Source organism: Vanacampus margaritifer, chromosome 5, assembly GCF_051991255.1.
Source record: "Vanacampus margaritifer isolate UIUO_Vmar chromosome 5, RoL_Vmar_1.0, whole genome shotgun sequence".
Lineage (NCBI taxonomy): Eukaryota > Metazoa > Chordata > Actinopteri > Syngnathiformes > Syngnathidae > Vanacampus > Vanacampus margaritifer.
In genome coordinates this window covers 21,654,245-21,668,770 of record NC_135436.1, presented here as the reverse complement: position 1 = coordinate 21,668,770, position 14,526 = coordinate 21,654,245, and the positions used below count along the sequence as shown (strand labels likewise).

General features: G+C 38.2%; 1 protein-coding gene and 1 long non-coding RNA gene across 3 annotated transcripts; both read right to left on the bottom strand.

The window, feature by feature from the left end:
- Positions 1-510: 510 nt before the first annotated feature.
- On the bottom strand, positions 511-1,534 carry LOC144052385 (uncharacterized). The gene is made up of 3 exons (XR_013294214.1): positions 1,361-1,534; positions 983-1,041; positions 511-868 (listed from the first exon to the last, which is right to left on the bottom strand). It is a non-coding gene; the product is annotated as an uncharacterized LOC144052385 (long non-coding RNA).
- Positions 1,535-6,538: 5,004 nt separating this feature from the next.
- Positions 6,539-14,453, bottom strand: fxyd6 (FXYD domain containing ion transport regulator 6). Of its 2 annotated transcripts, XR_013294152.1 has the most exons (9): positions 14,306-14,453; positions 10,989-11,042; positions 9,833-9,856; positions 9,630-9,665; positions 9,407-9,481; positions 8,448-8,484; positions 8,267-8,316; positions 7,992-8,128; positions 6,539-6,880 (listed from the first exon to the last, which is right to left on the bottom strand). XR_013294152.1 is itself a non-coding variant. In XM_077565873.1 (8 exons), the coding sequence occupies exons 2-8, from the start codon at positions 11,035-11,037 to the stop codon at positions 8,091-8,093; spliced, it is 309 nt and encodes a 102-aa protein (XP_077421999.1). In that variant the 5' UTR covers positions 11,038-11,042; positions 14,306-14,453; the 3' UTR covers positions 6,539-8,090. The 2 variants fall into 2 exon arrangements, 1 of the variants encoding a protein (XP_077421999.1); XM_077565873.1 differs by having other exon boundaries at positions 6,539-8,128.
- Positions 14,454-14,526: the final 73 nt, after the last annotated feature.

Genomic DNA, 14,526 nt, shown 5'->3' with positions numbered 1-14,526 from the left:
TATATTATGTGTATGCATTATATTGGATATCAAACCGGATCAATCCCCAATGATTCCACTTATCAGCAAACAGCTATTCCACCATAGTCCTTAATTTCGTAATCATAATTTCGATTTTTTTTTCATGATTTTTGTTGACATCAGCAAAACTACATTAACACCAATAGTAACCAAAATGGCCACACGGACATGTCATGGAATATAATATAAACACTAGTTAAAGATGCTCTACTTATTGGCGAAATGCCAGTACACAAGTGGATCGCAATACATTAGAATGTCTTGTAAAAGTGGATTTGTTTTAGTAGTTGAATTCAAAAGCGGAACTCGTAGCGTAGAGTGGATGTAAAAATGTCTCCACACCCTTGTTTAAATGCCATGTTTGTTGTGACCTGTAACCTTTACATGTCTATCTTTAAAAATATATATTTTAGAAAGACAAAAGCTAAACAACAAACAATGTGGTTGCACAACTGTAAACATAACCACAAATACAATTCAGCTGTTCAAGCAAGCTTTTCCTGACATGTTTTTGCTTTAAGCTGCCATTTGGTTACAATAATGAGAAAAAAATAAAAAATTAAATTAAAATAATTTAGGTGATATTTGTGATAAAAAGTTAGAGAAACACTGGCATAATACAAAACAGAAATATACTGCTCATCAAACAGAAGAAAATTGTACTTTCTCATCATAAGCACACGTCACAACTGTCAAGGGCAACAACAACAAAAAAGAAGAAGAGTAGTTTTGGTCTTTGGCTGCCTTAGAAATGCCATGTCACATCCTTCAACCAGTTGTTTGTTTCCCTCACTCACTTTGATGCTGTTTGTCTTTGCTGTCAGCACGGCTGCCAGTCTAAATGGCTCTGGGAAGACGAAGCATTCAGCGCTCTCACACCTGTCCGGTGGAGTGTGTGCGTGCTTGTGTTTCTGTGTTTGCGGAGTGATGTTATCACGGCTAAATGGCTTCTCATGCTTACCTCAAACTGAAGCCCTTATGGAAAGCAGCTGATCATCTGATGAAGCCTCAGGGAACCAACTGGTAAAATGGAAAGGCAAGATGTTAACTCTTCACATCCAGTCATTTTAGGGGCAACATGGCTGACATTTGTCATTGTTTGTTTTTCTTTAGTTTGGCATACACTTCGGCTTATGTTGAATGAATACAACTCTGTCACACACCGAGGACCTCCTGCAATCAATTAGCATCTTATTTAAGACAAGTTTTGTAACCAGCAATCTAAATGAACATGATTGCAAATATATCATCTGTGGAACAGTGCAACCCAATAAACTGCACTTTACTATATATTATTGTGGTTACTTACAGTATGTTAAAATATTAATTAAATGATTACCTGTGACAAAACGGAGCTGTATCGTAAAGTGGTGAGTAGATGTCTTCACATGCAGCGTTAGTGACGTAGGGGAATAACTTTCACAAACCATCTCGTTTGATAGCGAGTCCGCGTCCGTTCAGTTGTTTACAAATTTAATTACCCGCTTAAAATGTTTAAAACAAGTAGCAAGCTCTGCCATTGGTCACTACATGAATACAATATCCGCTTTAAAAAAATAAAGTAAAATAAAATAAAAACACAATATCCGTTTCCTGTTTTCAATGTTTTCCCCGCCTACTTAGGTCAATTCGTCCCAATGGGGAATCGGAAAGAGACGTCAGGTGACATCAACATAAAAGAAGCTTGCATTCACACAATTTAGTCATGAATGTAAAACGGAATCAACAGCATGGACGTCTTTTCTAAGATCAACTTTAATGTAGACCTACCTGTTGTGTTCCACAGCAGAGAAGAACCTGAAGCCACTTCGTTTCTACGCTGGTCTTACGGCGCCCTCTTGTGTTCAATATTGTTACTACATATACATGGACGTGGCTATTCCAATTGTTTTGTTTTGTTTTGTTTTCTTCACACAGGGAGGTCGGCGATCGGAATTGAACAAACAAACCTCTCTCAGAACTTTGAGGAAGATGTGCTAACAGTTAATAAAATATTTTTTATTTCTTACTAAGAAATTTGTATTTCATGCATTACATGTGTCAAGCAATGTTTTGTTTCATGGCAAAAACCCCAAAAGTGGCCTTGAAACTCGAGTTTGAAACCTTAACACTGGCTTGAAACCATTATTTGAAACTAACTACAAATCCTAACTAGAAACTCACATTTGAAACCCGAGCCAAGGCGAGAAAACCCATTTTGAAACCCTCACTATAGGCCTACTGCAGGGGTGCTCAAGTTCGGTTCTCGAAAGCCCCTATCCAGCCTGTTCTCCATGTTTCTCTCCACTAACACACCTGATTCATGATCAGGATCGTTATCAGGCTTCTACAAAGCTTGTTGATTAGCTGATCATTAAATTCAGCTGTGCTGCAGGAGGGAAACATGGAAAAAAGGCTGGATAGGGGCTTTTGAGGACCAGACTTGAGCACCCCTGGCCTACTGTATGTAATGAAATGAAAACAAATATATGCACGTACCTATTTTTTGGCCACCTATGGGTTTTGTTTATGCTTGGTCGTGTTCACAAACATTTAAGAAGCAATCACATCAAGGTTACACACATATTTTATTTTTTAAAAAGAAAGAAAAAAATGATAATCTTGGCACTCTCTCTCATCAGCATCTCAGCGGCACATAGCGTCTCCTTTTACACTTCGTTCAACATTGTTGTGTCTTCCACGTTGTCAACACTATACAAAAGTGAGAATGTGTTATTCTATGAAATGATATTTTATTTGATTTCAGCATGCAAATGTTTGCATCTTATTGAATGAAAAATTAGCTCTTTGACTACCAGACGTTTTCAGAAAAGGGATGCCGTGGGTGCCAGCCGATTTAAGCATTTTGACTGATCTTTCAAGGTCCACAGAAAATGTTGTGTTTGGACTATGGAAACACACATACTACCAAATGAAAGATTGGACTCTCATCTTTCATCAGAAAAAAAAGTTTGTTTCTACCTTATTCCGTTTTTCAGTAATCAACAATAGAAAATGGTTAGTTTCACCTGTTTTGAAAAAAAACGTCTTTTGACGTCTTTGGCACTCATCCGTAGGATTTTACTAAACGTTATTTAACGTTTTTGGCAGTCAAAGAGTTAGCTAACAATCCCTTTTTGTCTCTATATTATCAAATGCTGTTTCTGTGGAATGTTGCCTCATAGACTACAACCTACCGCTCATTTTTCTTGGTTAGACAGTGGCGGAACTTTTTGCCTGTAAGAAGAAAAATAATAATAATAATAAACATTAAAGTAGTACATCTAGCAGCATTAATCACCTCAGCATGTTATGAACTTTAAGGGTGCTGATAAGCATACTGTTTATATTCATCCCATAATTTTAATATAAGCACTTGTGCTCAATGAACCTAAAAATGTATGTTTTTAAAAATGTGGGATGAAACAGGAGGAGGTTTCGATAAAAGCGTTGATTTACCTGTCAGCAAAATGATTGAAAGGAGCACAATGACTCCGGCAACGGTCAGGCCGGCGACACGCAGTGTGTGGTAGTCTGCAAGTGCAAGGAGTACAATGTCACTGCAAGGGTTACAATATTGCAGGGATTTTCCATGAAATTCTCAGGGAATAAACAGGAATAAAGACGGAATTAATAAAACTAAAGTTTGGCTCTTAATGGGTCAGGGAACTTATAATAAATATACTGTTCCTGTATTTGGGGAATCGACATTTTTGCATAATTCTGACAAAAACAAACATAGCTAGTGGCTCTCAATACTCAAAAAATACGTAAACATTACACATGTCACATTTGAGCGGTTGTTCCCAAATGGTCCTCACTTACCATAAACAAAGTCTGCATCGGGGTCAACTTCGGCACCTGGGGCAGGACATTGAATAAACACCAGTGAGATAGTATCTCCATCAACTTCTCAGCCTATAAAGTCCACGACTTAGAATGTTATGAATTAGGCAATTAATTCACAGGGTTTAAATGATACGAACCGGTGAAATCATCCTTTATACCATGGGGGAAAAAAACAATAAAGCTTATTTTTAGCTTCAGAGTTTCAAGCTTAAATTGTGTCAGCTGCTGGCAAGTGTGACATGTTTCAATCAGTCGCTTTTGTGTGACCTACCGTTAGGAGGCGGCATTTTCCTTGTCTGTTTATGTGTGTGGGGTGGTCCAAACTGCAAAGATAAATAAGGCAGACATGCAGTGACAGCAGCTGGTGATCAGGTCACACTTTGCAGTTAATCAGTTAGCATTCAAAGACTCTCAAGCATGCAAACTGTAAGCGCATCACGAGCCGTGTTTGTTATGTAAAATGATGAGGGTGTGGGTGTGCTTTGAAATGTATTTGCATGAAGGTAATAAAAAGTTGGGTCAGAATGAACCCCCCCCCCTCCCATTTTTTTATTATTATTATTATTTATTTATAATTGTCTGTTTTGTAGAAAACAACAGAAAAAACTGTGGGTTGTTTCGTGGGTTATTCTTCGGACTTAACTTTTGCTTTAAAAGAATAACCCAAAAAGTCTGTCTGTTGCTTTTTGACATATATTGGGTTATTTTTTTTACTACAATTGTTTGCACACATGCTCTACAAACAGTTGGGTTAAAAATAACCCAATATAGGTCCAAAAAGAACCAACACAACATTTTGGGGTATCTCATTTACCCTAAAGTGTTGGCTCAAAATGCTGTTGGGTCAAAATGTATAACCCACAAAACAAGCCCAAAACTAAAAAAATAAAATAAAATAAAAAATGGGTTATTTGGGTTATTCTTTGACTCAACTTTTTGTTTGGGCTCTTTTTGACCCATATTGGGTTATTTTCAGTGAAAAAAACCTGCCACGTTTTGGCTTTAGCCCCTTATGCTAGCTAGCTAGCTAGCTCTCTAACAGGTAAACAAGCACCCAAGGAGCTAGCTAGGGAGCTTGCGAGCTAAAGCCAAACTGTGGCAGGGTTTTTATTTTCTGGACCTGGATTTGCCACCTCTGGTTATTTTTTACCCAATACTTTTCACGAGTGCACACGTCCGCAGTTTGAACACACGTGTTCACTATACACACACTACGGTAAAATGATTAACTACACTGATTAAAATGCTCCCTTTCAAACTTGTGTGAATTGTGGTTTTCTAAGCTTTCTCCTTGCGGGCATTCTTGATAGTTATTCATTAATAAATCATTGCCACAATGTTCATCAACCTTGAACCTTGCACAATCATATGGCTAAGGAATTGAGGTGTGGGGGTTGTAGCTATATTGAAAGGAAAACGGATTCCTCATTCATCCTACCATTTTTTTTTTTTAACCCTGGAGAACCCAAGAACCCTTTTCTTCTTTGGAAAATTATGAATTATACATTAAATGACTGCGATAAATTCACTGAACACCAAAACATATGTTTTTTCAATGATTTTTTCAATTTATTCCCTAATTTAGGATTAGGGCGAAATTAGACCCTTTGGGATTTAGGGGTATCATTTCAAAAAATCTGAATAACAAAAACTGTCAGTAAACTATTTAGAATTTAAGAAAAATAATCAATCAAATACACAGCTGCATTGAACAATATATATTTTTTGTTTTTATTTGTTGCATTTTAGCCATCTTGTCACCACCACTCTGGCTCATGTAAGTGCAATATTCATCCACTAGATGGCCCCATGCACGGGTCAGAAGTGGCACTCTGGACTTTTGAAGTTAAATTTGTAAAAAAAAGAAAAGGTCTTTGTTATTTGAGTAGCAGAATTGATAGGGGCCAAATTTGACCCCGTTCTCCTGAAGTAACATTCTTTTTTGGGAGCTGACTAATAAAGCCAGGAGAGTGGGCATGAGGTTGGGTACACCGAACCGTATTTTGTAGGTCAAAATGGACTGAATTCTGCCCACCAATCAACAAAGAAAAGTAATATGTGAAATGGTGGGAAACATACGTGAATTCAGCCTATACTGAATAAACGTCAGTGTCAAATTCACAAGCCATGTTTGCCTTTCATTTCTAATTCATGCGGGGAAAAACTTAACATTATCTCCAATTCTTCATTTGAAAAAGTAAAATAATCTCTCACCTGCTGTGCAAGCGTCTTTTGCTCAGGTGGGTCTAGGGCTGTGTGTGCTCCACAGGTCCGCCTTCTATCTAGCACACACGTATTTTCCACGCCTACAGCAGCACCAGTTATGTATTTATAATGTTAGAAAGTTTGAACTCTGAAGCCAATAAATAGTTAACCTAAGATAACCTTTGGAATTCTAGCGAGAGAGTGCCTATTCTACAACCATTCGCCTTATCATCAAAATTGGCAGATTCTTAATTTGCTGGTAGACAAAGCAGACTAAGGACATGGATGACTGGAACTGTGTTCTGCGGTCTGATGAGACCAAGATCAACTTTTTTTTTTTTTTTGTTTCCTTTTTCTGGAGATCAACTTGTATGTGGCGGCAACCAGGTGAAGATTACAAAGCACGGTGGTGGTGGTGGGGGGTGGGGCTGCACGAGTGTCGCAACATGTGGCGCTGCGGTGTCGAAATGAACACGAGGCACCGTTGCGAGTCTTCAGACAAATTTATTCATAATGTATGCCAAAAGCAGGACACAACAAGGCCTCATGCGGCGATTGGACAACGGGTTTGTCTCTTCAAAACAGATAGTCACACTTCAGATGAGTGAATGTTTTGTTTGAGACCTTTGATGGTCATTCAAAAGACTTTTTTTTTTTTTTGGAGAAGTACAAAAGAAATAGATGGTGAATGTCTAAGATGTTTGCTTTGGAACCAGTGGAGGAGCGATGGAGGGACGGCAGTGAGACAGCTGATGCAGTAACTTGCACAATATTGTCAAATTACTGCCGTGGATGTAAGCAGGTCCGATTGTCTCATACATCACACCTACGCACACACACAAATGTTTTTTGCAAAGACGCGCACTTCCATCCATACAAACTATATAGTTGTCTGTAAGCTAGCTGTACTTTGAAATACTACATATACATATATTATACAACAAACATTTTCAAGGACAATTGACAACATAAAAAAAAAAAACGTAGTAAATGGAGTGACACACTACACTTATAAAGAGTTTATAAGTAGTTAATAATTATAAAGCCTTAATAAACAGTCATAGATGATTTCAACAACAAGGCTCACTATTTGGCGAGCTATTTACGCCATTGTTGCTCGTTTGTTTGATAGTTGCCACGTTTACACAACTGATCTCCAGAAATCTATGGTATTTAATAATGTTGCAGTCCACTTGAATCAGGGCCAAGATGGAGCTCCACCTATAGTGACAACATGGGTTTTCACTTTTTTTTTTTTTTTAATCAAACAGGTCATAGAGACATGTTTGGTTTTCGCTTTAAAATTTGCTGCTAGGATTTAATAAAATGACAGTCCACTTGCATCGGTGAGAACAAGAGCCAACAGATGGAAATCAACCTCCAGGGATGGAGTGAGATCACATTTGACTTTAATTCTGAATTAAACAAGTCAAAGGGTCATGTTTAGGGATGTTGAGCCTTGGCAGAGGTCTATTTAGTAGCCTGCTACCATTGATGCAAGCAATGAGGCAAAGCAGTAGAACCTGATATGGACCATCTGTGCAACAACCATAGTGATGTGATTCAACGTCATCTTTTAGTTTATTAAGGCTTAATAACATGTTTATAACACATGTGTAAACTATTTATAAGCCCTTTCGTGATTTTTTTAAAGTGCTACCTAAAAGGCTAAAATTAGCACAAAACAAACGGGACCACACCACACAGACACACACGTTTTAGCTTAAAAGACCATCTTGTGTCAAAGGTGCTATTAGCTGAGACAGTATAGACAGTGTTAGAGTATAATCAAAGTGAGCGACGTCTACATGAAGGCACAAGAAGAGACAAGAGCACTGAGGACTGCTACGGTCACGACAAAGCACAACGGGCTAAAGGTTTGTCTTCAGGGTATATATGATTTATGTACACCTTGTTATATATATATATACCCTTACCTTGTTGTGTCACCACTTATAATAGTTATAGCTATGATGCAGTGGATTCATGTCAAATAAAATCAGAAGGCAGTGTGAGCTGGCGCCGGAAGAGCTGCCTCAGTTTTCCGCCGGAGTCTCTTTGGCAGCTGCTGCGGCTAAAAAAAAAAAAAAAAGGAAAGAAAAGAAAAAAAAAGTCATGTTTAATTTAGCTCCCTCAAGTGAACCGCCATTTTGAATTTGTGGATGTCAGAGGTGAGAGGAGCCGACAAGGGAGGTGAAAAGGGGAAGCTCACCCTTTGAGACGATGAGGTTTTCCTCCTGCGCCTCCTCATCTCCGGGGGCCCTGCAGAGAGAGAGAGAAAGAGAGAGGGGAGGGGGGTGGGGTGGTTGTGCCACAGGTTGCCATGGTAACCACATGTGTCAAGTGGCGTGACTAAAGCACTTTTAGTCATTCAGAAGGGCACAGCAGCATACCTGGGTTTCTGGTTGATACTGCAGCGGCACCGTCGACCTTGAAATGGAAATAGGAGACACATTTGGAGAATAATATTAATAATAAAAAATGAATGTAAATTACAGTCCTACATATATCTATGATCTGTTTCGCTTATCTCCATTAGCAGTAATGTAATGAAACAAAATGTAAAGAATTAGACGGTTTTTGAATCATGATTTCATTTTTTTTTTTTTATACAATGGGCTTCCTTCTGGTGTGCGTGCCTTGTCCACTAGGGGGCAGTATAACACAGTTATAGATATAACTGTTCAATTCCTCGACCGGCTGGCAGGTTGCGCAATGGGGTAGATGCCACGGATTTCCGACTTCCGGGTTTTACACATCAGCGTCGTTTCGGCCAACTGCTGGCTGCGTTCCAACACTAATACTATGTTCTATGCAGCCCTACTAGTCCAAATACAGTATTTTAGTTAATATTGCGTGAGTGGAATATGAGGTAACTTATAATCAGCAAAAGCCAGCAGTTTTTTATCAATATCAGAAGGCGGCCATTTTGCCACTTACATTCGAGTGAAAATGACATCATGTTTGTTCAGGTCTCATGTAACAACCAATCACAAGACAGCTTCAGAAAACAGGTGAGCTCTGATTGGTAGTTGCCTGAGCAACTGTGGTGTCATCTTCAGTCGACAGCGAGTGGCAAAATGGCCCCCCTTTCTTTCTTTCTTCAAACAATTTATTCTTCCAACTTTACAACCTTCTTGTGTGGGAAATTTCCATTAGCAAACACTATTTTCGACTGAAACTGTCAGTGAGGTATTTTTATTCTGCAAAACAAATATTACCAGGCTATACAAAATCCTTTAGCCATACTGTAATTCCCTCTTTGTGTTCTTTGATGGGCCGCATTACCAGGCAGTTTCATTTAGAATACAACGAAAAATGTCATAACACACTGACAAGGTTGTTTACTTACTGAGAATGAGCAGAATTCCCAGCGTGAACAGCACCACAGCTAAAGCCAATCCACAAATCCTCAGGCTCTCGTAGTCTATACACGACAAGATGGCGAGTGGCAAAGTAAGTTAGAAGCATCATTTTTGTGTGTGTGTGTGTGTGTGTGTACTGCCAGCTTTTTGACATCTATAGCCGTCAATGGCAATTAATGTATGAAAGAAACAAAAAATAGATATACTTACCATAGACAAAAGGGTTTTCCTCCTTTTCAGGTTCATCTTTAGAGAGACATACATGTTTTCCCAGTCACACTTTCTTTTTCTTACTTTCTTTCTTATTATTATTTTGTACCAATCTGTAGCTGATATAGCCTACTTCCAAAGTTGCAAACGCCGACACAATCAACTTCAAAATGTGTACTGATGTTTGTCCTGGTCGTACTCACCCTGAACATCGACGTCTGCTACGGCTGACAGTCGTCCACATAAACCCCAGATTGAAAAGGGGGGGGGAAAAATCATAAAAAGAGCCTCAGTGTGTTGCTTGACAAGTTAACAAAACAGCATCAGACATCAAGCATGTGTCAGAGTGTCAGCGTTGCGCGACTTTCACACTCAGTTTGTGTGTGTGAAAGTCACTCCAAAGTCACTGCCTGCCTGTGGACTAATTTGCATACACGCATACTTGGGACTTTGTTTTGTGTGCATGAATTTGTGTGTGTTTTATGTGAGTGACAATCAGGGACATCATTTAGGATTACCTCCTTGTAAAAATAATCTCACACAAGTGGATTATTTTGTAATCACAAAAATGTGTTGGTAAAATATGTAAATTACTTTATTTAACAACAATTTGTGCTCATTTTTTTTTTTAATTTTCTTGTCTATAATTAATTCAACATATAGTTCATTTAATGTGTAATTCAGTAAATAATTGTTTAAAATGTTTTTATAGACATGCAATTTTGTGTATTATTAATATTTTATCTTAATAGTAACTTGATAAGCACATTTTTAATGTATCAAATTTATGGGAGGGGACTGCTAAATTTATTAAATAAAAAGTTTCATTAAAAAGTTAATTACAACTTTTTAATGGAGATGTACATTTGTTGTTTATTTAATTTAATTAATAATAATGCCCTTACCACATTATTTGATTCGATTAATCAATACATATATTTTAACAGAATAATTTCAGCGGGGAAAAAAATGAATTGATACAAAAAAATAAAATTCACACTCATATATTTACTCTATTTCTACATCATGCAATAATTATAATTTATTAATTATTTCATAAAAGAAAAATGTTGAATCCATGTGTAAAATTGTGATTATTAATGAAATAATGCATGCTGATTTTTTAAAATATATGATTTATAATTAATGTCATTGTAAGTTATTTGTTTAATTTAAAAATTGCTCCAACGATTTGCTTAATTAACAAATTATGGAATTACATTAATTAAAAAAATGAATTAGAATAAATCAATTGATTTTAAATAGCAAATCTTAGGAAATGAGGCTACATTACTGCAACAAATATAGCAGGACTCTTTGAGTGTCTGTGCGTGCATACACGCATGCGCGCGTACTTACCAGCCACACACACGAGGAGCGACGAGAGGAAGAGAGAAGTAGTTTCCATGGCAACTGTTGATAAAGACCAATAAAAAGTGGAGGGTGAGGGGAGCAAAAATGAACGGAAAAGGGGAAAAAATGTCAATGTCTGTACTGCATTTTGGGAAGCGAGTCCCCCTGCGCATTCATCACTGGGCAACAAATTCCTGAATAAAACGGCAATCAGCGAGCATTGTTACAAAAAGCAGAACATGATTGTGTTTATAAGGACAGCTGCTGTTCATCGTTCGTCAATGAATTACTAAATGAAAAAAAATAGACTTGGGTTTTCTTCCTAAAAAAAAAAATGGCTTGAGCTATATGACATCATATCCAAAACCAGATAAACGCAGCCGGAGTGAAGTCTCTCTTTGAGTGGTCTTATCGATTTGCTTGTAATGTAATCTAGATGAAGCTCACAGGAAAGAATTTCCACTAATGGTTCATTACAGTTGAACAGGATGTCTTTGAGAGACGATCATCGTCTAGAGCAGTGGTGAGCAAACTCGGTCCTCAAGGGCCGGCGTCCTGCTGTTTTCTTGGAGGTTTCCCTGCTGCAACGCAGCTGATTCCAATCAACGGGATCGTTACCAAGCTTATGCAGAGCTTGCTGATGAGCTGATCATATATCAGCTGTTGGAAAAAAAGGGAACTATGCCAAAACCTGCAGGACTCTGGCCCTCGAGGAACGAGTGTACTCACCCCTGTTTTAGGTGAGCGCAGACCTCCGCCAAGGCAAGACGAAAATTTGCGTAGTTATTTGTATTTTTTTTACACCATCCCCCCCCCCCCCCCCAAAATGCTGAAAAAAAAATCTACCGGTAAGTGTTTCTCATGAAAAATAGAGATGCCAACCCCCTCCTCAATTTTTCCTATTATTATATTTTTTTAATAAAGTCATACATTCTAATTCTAAGTCTACTCGCGTACTCCCCAAGGACGCCACGCGACCTTGGCCTATTTTCAAGCAGGCCACAAAGTGTGCCACTCACGACGTGCGACTACTCGTTTGAAAAAAAAAAAAATCACATAACGCTCAAGTCAATAGAATTTATCGTGCTTGAAGGCTGTAGGTGCCCTCTGTCGGACTCCATTTGAGTCCTTTCACCTAACAAGATGTTCGTGTCTCCTTAATTCTATTAGGGACATTGAGTGCCATTAGACATCAGTGGCAGCCGGCAGGAGCATTCCTGCCCACTTAGCTTTAGCAAGAAGGCTGCTTGACAACAAAGGATGGTTTTTTTTTTTCAGTGTGTTTTTATTATTTTGCTGACGTAATCATCTACTATTTACTATACTGCATACTTTTAACCAACACAAATATTCTCTTCACAGTAAAAGTGTAACTCATCAAACTGAGAGCTGCTTTTAATATTTTGGCACTCTCAAGTACCTAAATAAAATCTTATGATTGGGTATACGCATAAGTTGTAATAATGAGCATTGTTGAACACACCTGCTCCCTTTTTCAATCTGATATATTGTAACACTAACAAGTCACATGACACTAGGGAGGGAAAAGGTCTAACTGCTCAATTTGGACAGTTTCACTCAGGGGTGTACTCACTTTTGTTGCCTAGTGGTTTATTATGCAGGATCAGCAATAATTTAATGCTGAAATGCACTATTCAGCATGCCAATAAACAACAGCACTTTTGAGTAAGTATGTCGTTTTATTCTAAGGTTGTCTTTCCTCAAGGTCCTTTTAAGTGTCATAAATATTTTTGAACGACAGAGTCATTTTTACTGTCTGGTCTAGCTCAAGTAAACACAAAGTCAATGGTGATGAGATATGAAGGACTTTTTTTGTTTTTAAGTAATATATGCAGTGCTGTAAATCTTAAAAGGGAGGATGACATATGGACCCAAATACAGTACGTTTTTCATAGCCTTTTTTTACATTGAAAAGCTCCAGTATGCAAGAAAAAAAATCATTTAATGGCATGGCTGATTTTCACAATAATCTGTCATAACCCACCAATTGCATCATACTTTTAATTGTAATTTGAAACTGAAGTCGAAAGCACTTTATTATTGTACTTTTAAAAAATATATAGAAATGCCACTAATCTGTTCCAGTGTCTCAACCAACAAAAGTTTTTTTTTTAAAATAGTTATACAATATTATACTTCATAAAAGATTAACAAAATAATTAAATATATTTTTTAAAGAATTAAACGGTATGTGCATCATGATTTAAAGCAAGGCAGTATAATCCAGCCATGCAGACACAAGTGAAGTCTTCTATACTACTGTAAATGGCTCATTAAGGTTAAGTAATAGTTTCCGTCTATGTGCTGCTTCGACACCGTGTCTAAATATCCGTTGCTTTGAAAGACACAACGATCAATGCTAACCGTTAGCATGTGAATGGTGTTGTTTGTTGGCATAAAGCTAAGCGGATTTTACCGAGGCAAAACTGTGGTTATTTGAAATATGTATGATTCGCTTCCATTTATGTTTAATTTTTCAGTAAATACAACATAATTTTACAGTTAGACCAAAACTATTAATTTTACAGTTATGTCAAGTGTAAAAAAAAATAAAATAATGGGTGCACACACTCTGACCTGATTTAGTCGCACCTTTAGGGTCATATTTATATATAATTTGAGCGCAAAGTGTGTCCATTGGAAAAAAAATACACAGACATTTTACGTTGTCATGACGTCATGGTCTCCCCGTTGAACAACGCAAGTGGGTCACATGAATAGATCGCAAGAATCAGAGGACTTCCTATCGGTGACGTCACCAGCAGTCCGCACGATCTGACTCCTGCATGTCCTTTTTTTTTTTTTTTTTTAAATCACTATGGCAACTGTGTCTGTCTGAAAAGTGAGGGACCGGTGGAGTCCACTGGTGAAAGGCGAGGGGCGTGGCGGTGAATCACCGTACAAACGGTTGGATCTAGCGTCAAAAAAATATATATATATATAATGAGAGGACTACAACAAAGACAAAAAGAAGACAGGGATATGTGTGTCTTCGAACGCAAGAGCCCACCCGTCACCCGCGCGCGCATTCAACCTGTGGCTCGCCTGATGGCGGATGGGAGCGCGTCCATTATCCACCCACTGTATCTCATTTCAATGTCGGAGCGTCACGACTGTGTTTCTACGTGCGCCTATTGACAATTAGAAGCCATTTATTGCGCAAGGAGACACAATCTCGTCGTGCATCACTCGTTTTCTTTTTTTTCTTCTTTTTTTTGGGGGGTGGGGGGGGGACGCTGATAAAATGTCAATCACCTGTTGCAGCTGCATATAAATGTTAATCCTAATAACGAGCGACTTACCTTTGGTTTATCCAGCAGGTCAACAAATAGATGATCCACCCACTGATATCACTCAGCTGCTCTCCAGTGTTCTTCTCATCTGTGTGTGTGTGGGGGTGGGGGGGGGGCAAGCTGGACCAGTGTAAGAACAACTATGAGGAGGAGGAGGGAGAGGAAGAGAAGGTGGGATGGACAACAATATCATCTCCTGGAATGACTGCTTTTTTTTTTTTTTTTTTTTT